At 44.7% G+C, this 2,500-nt stretch overlaps 2 protein-coding genes across 4 annotated transcripts in view; both read left to right on the top strand.

The window, feature by feature from the left end:
• Positions 1-1,151, top strand: part of LOC126570868 (neurogenic locus notch homolog protein 3-like) — a 4,906-nt gene extending 3,755 nt beyond the window's left edge. For all 3 annotated transcript variants that reach the window (XM_050228930.1, XM_050228931.1, XM_050228932.1), the window contains exons 6-8: positions 1-431; positions 591-681; positions 747-1,151. The exon at positions 1-431 is cut by the window's left edge and continues 91 nt beyond it. In XM_050228930.1, coding sequence (XP_050084887.1) covers positions 1-431; positions 591-681; positions 747-886 — 662 coding nt within the window. In that variant the 3' untranslated portion in view covers positions 887-1,151. The remainder of the gene's footprint in view (positions 432-590; positions 682-746) is intronic.
• An 892-nt stretch (positions 1,152-2,043) lies between these two features.
• Positions 2,044-2,500, top strand: part of LOC126571898 (delta-like protein 4) — a 1,150-nt gene continuing 693 nt past the window's right edge. Inside the window, exon 1 of the mRNA XM_050230785.1 lies at positions 2,044-2,132. Within this exon, the coding sequence (XP_050086742.1) occupies positions 2,130-2,132 (3 nt within the window). The 5' untranslated portion in view covers positions 2,044-2,129. The remainder of the gene's footprint in view (positions 2,133-2,500) is intronic.

Here is a 2,500-nt window from a genome sequence, read left to right as displayed (position 1 = left end):
GATGCAATCAGTGCGGCAAGGGTGCCACGTGTGCCCGCGTTACTGGCCACCGGGCAGTTTGCGAATGTCCGAAGGGTTACATCGGTAGTCCGTTTAGCGAGTGCCGTCCAGAGTGCTTCGGTGATCGAGATTGTCCGGCTGGACGTCCCGCTTGCATCTATGGTATATGCAAGAATCCCTGCGAAGGGGCGTGCGGTGTTGGAGCGGACTGTAATCTGCGCGGACTGACCCCGGTTTGCAGCTGCCCACGTGACATGACCGGTGATCCGTTCATTAGCTGCCGACCATTTACAAAGGAGGATCTCTGTAGCCCGAATCCGTGTGGTACGAATGCCGTCTGTACGCCGGGATACGATCGTAGCAACCAGGAACGACCGGTCTGTACCTGCCCACCGGGATACACAGGAAATGCCCTGAGTGCGTGCGTTCGGGTAAGTTAGCAGGAGTCCCCCAGCACCTCATTATCTAGATTAAACTAGAAGTTATTAAACTAGATTGCCACTTGAGACTGACCCTCAGATTGGGCAGGTCAGAAAGTCAATTAATCTGATTGCTGCGGATATGAACATAACCGTTTTTCTCGCCACCAGGGTGAATGCCAAAGCGACAGCGAGTGTCCGGATCATAAGGCGTGCATCTCGTACCAGTGCGTTGATCCATGCGCTGGGCAGTGTGGTGTCGGTAGGTAGTCGGCATTATTAAGATCCAGAAGACCGTTTTTTCTAATGTGCTTGGAACCTTGCTAGGTGCTCAATGTCAAGCGAAGCGACATCTGGCCGTTTGTACCTGCCCCGCCGGAACTCAAGGTGATGCGTTGGTGTCTTGCCGAACCGCTCGCAACTATCCAGTAGCTCGATACAATAAGAAGCGAAGTGCCACTCCCTAGAACTACTTCACATGGCTTCCGGAATGTTGCCGCACCATGGAAAACAGCGACGCTGTGCCTTCTTCGTTCACTTGTTACTTTACCCTCCTAGCTGTTTTACTACATTAACGCGAGGTTTAAGTTGATGCGATTGTACATCGACTTTCGAAATTAACGATCTTTTCTCTCTTAGCTGCCGTACATACTCTTGCCTTTAAAAAAATGTTGCTAATAAGCCTATTGTAAATGCAACGCCTAATTCTAATAAAAGTATTTATTAAATGTTTGTTTGGATGTTGAGAATTTTTTAAAAAAAGAATTCGAGAACATTTTCTTTCCAGCGATTCCATGCACCATTCAATGCCTCCATTAAAACGTATTTTTGGATCGAATCACCGGAACAAATAATTGTATCGGAGGCATCGAAGCTGCCGATCAATGACACGAGAAGTCAATGTACACAGAATCTCTACATTTCAAAATGGAATAAATAGAAAACAGCTGCAATAGTTTGGTGGCTTCGTGTTTAGTTAGAATCATTAAATAATCACGCCCATTCTTGCAGTAGATTGTACAAAATCAGGTGTACTCTAGAATGTAGATTTATCAAATTTTCATAGAATTTCAACGAAACGGATGGAATATGCTTCGTTCTGATAGTTTTGCAGTCGACCGGTAATTCCCGAACGCCTTTCCCCTTCTATTGTTTCAAAAGTTTCCCATCCTCCTAGTTAGTAGCGTCATCCAATAGTGCCACTGTTGACCGATGAGCGGTGCATACCGCATCCGAGGAAGTACGCATTCAAGCTCCAGATTAGAATCTAGAACTGTGAGAAGCACTCTCGGATACGCACGTGGTTGGAACAGTCGAAGCAAATTTACAACGCTCTAATGAATTTGTTACAAAATAAACTCGAAAAACTTTAAGATAAATCACGCTCAAATAGCTAGACGATCATTGTGAGGCTTCTGTGTGTATGCCTTCTTCAGCAGAACTGTACCGGCCCGTTTAGACCCACCCGGCGGAAAACGCATTACCGATAATTTGAACCGCTCAAGCATCACGCATTCGCACCCGTCAGCAGTTCCGTGAGAAAAATGATAGATTTTTCCTCGTTTGTTCCAGCGATGAGTCCAGAGTTTTAAACCCTTGCCTTTTCTAGACGATCAGTCAGTAATAGTTGGAGCGTAAAACTAACCGCACCTGCTTTAAGTCATAAGGATAGTGAATAGTAGCACAGGCAGTTTCAAACCAGAAAGCACTATGGTACGGATGGTAGTTTTAAAAATTAGTAATAGAAGTGGATTTCTATATTTTTTTACGGTGCATTAGGGGGGATATATTCCATAAAGTGATTTCAAATTAGTGATCAATGCTTCCGGCGGTTGTGATAGCATTGAGCCGATTAAATGCGCACCATTACGATATGTTGGATATTGAGTCAGTAGAATATCGTGTGTCGTTAATTTGTGTTCATCTTGCGAGTGGTTGAGCACCAAATCTGCTCATCAGTTTCATTTGCCTGTTATCGATAAGCTATTGTTAATGGATAAGTGTGAAGTGGGTTTGGTTTTAAGAACACCTTATTGATTCTGTGAACATGCTGTAAGGAACCGAACATCAACAATACATAG

This window comes from Anopheles aquasalis, chromosome 2 (assembly GCF_943734665.1).
Source record: "Anopheles aquasalis chromosome 2, idAnoAquaMG_Q_19, whole genome shotgun sequence".
NCBI lineage: Eukaryota > Metazoa > Arthropoda > Insecta > Diptera > Culicidae > Anopheles > Anopheles aquasalis.
The sequence above is the reverse complement of the archived record's forward strand: the minus strand, read 5'-3'. Positions and strand labels throughout refer to the sequence as shown.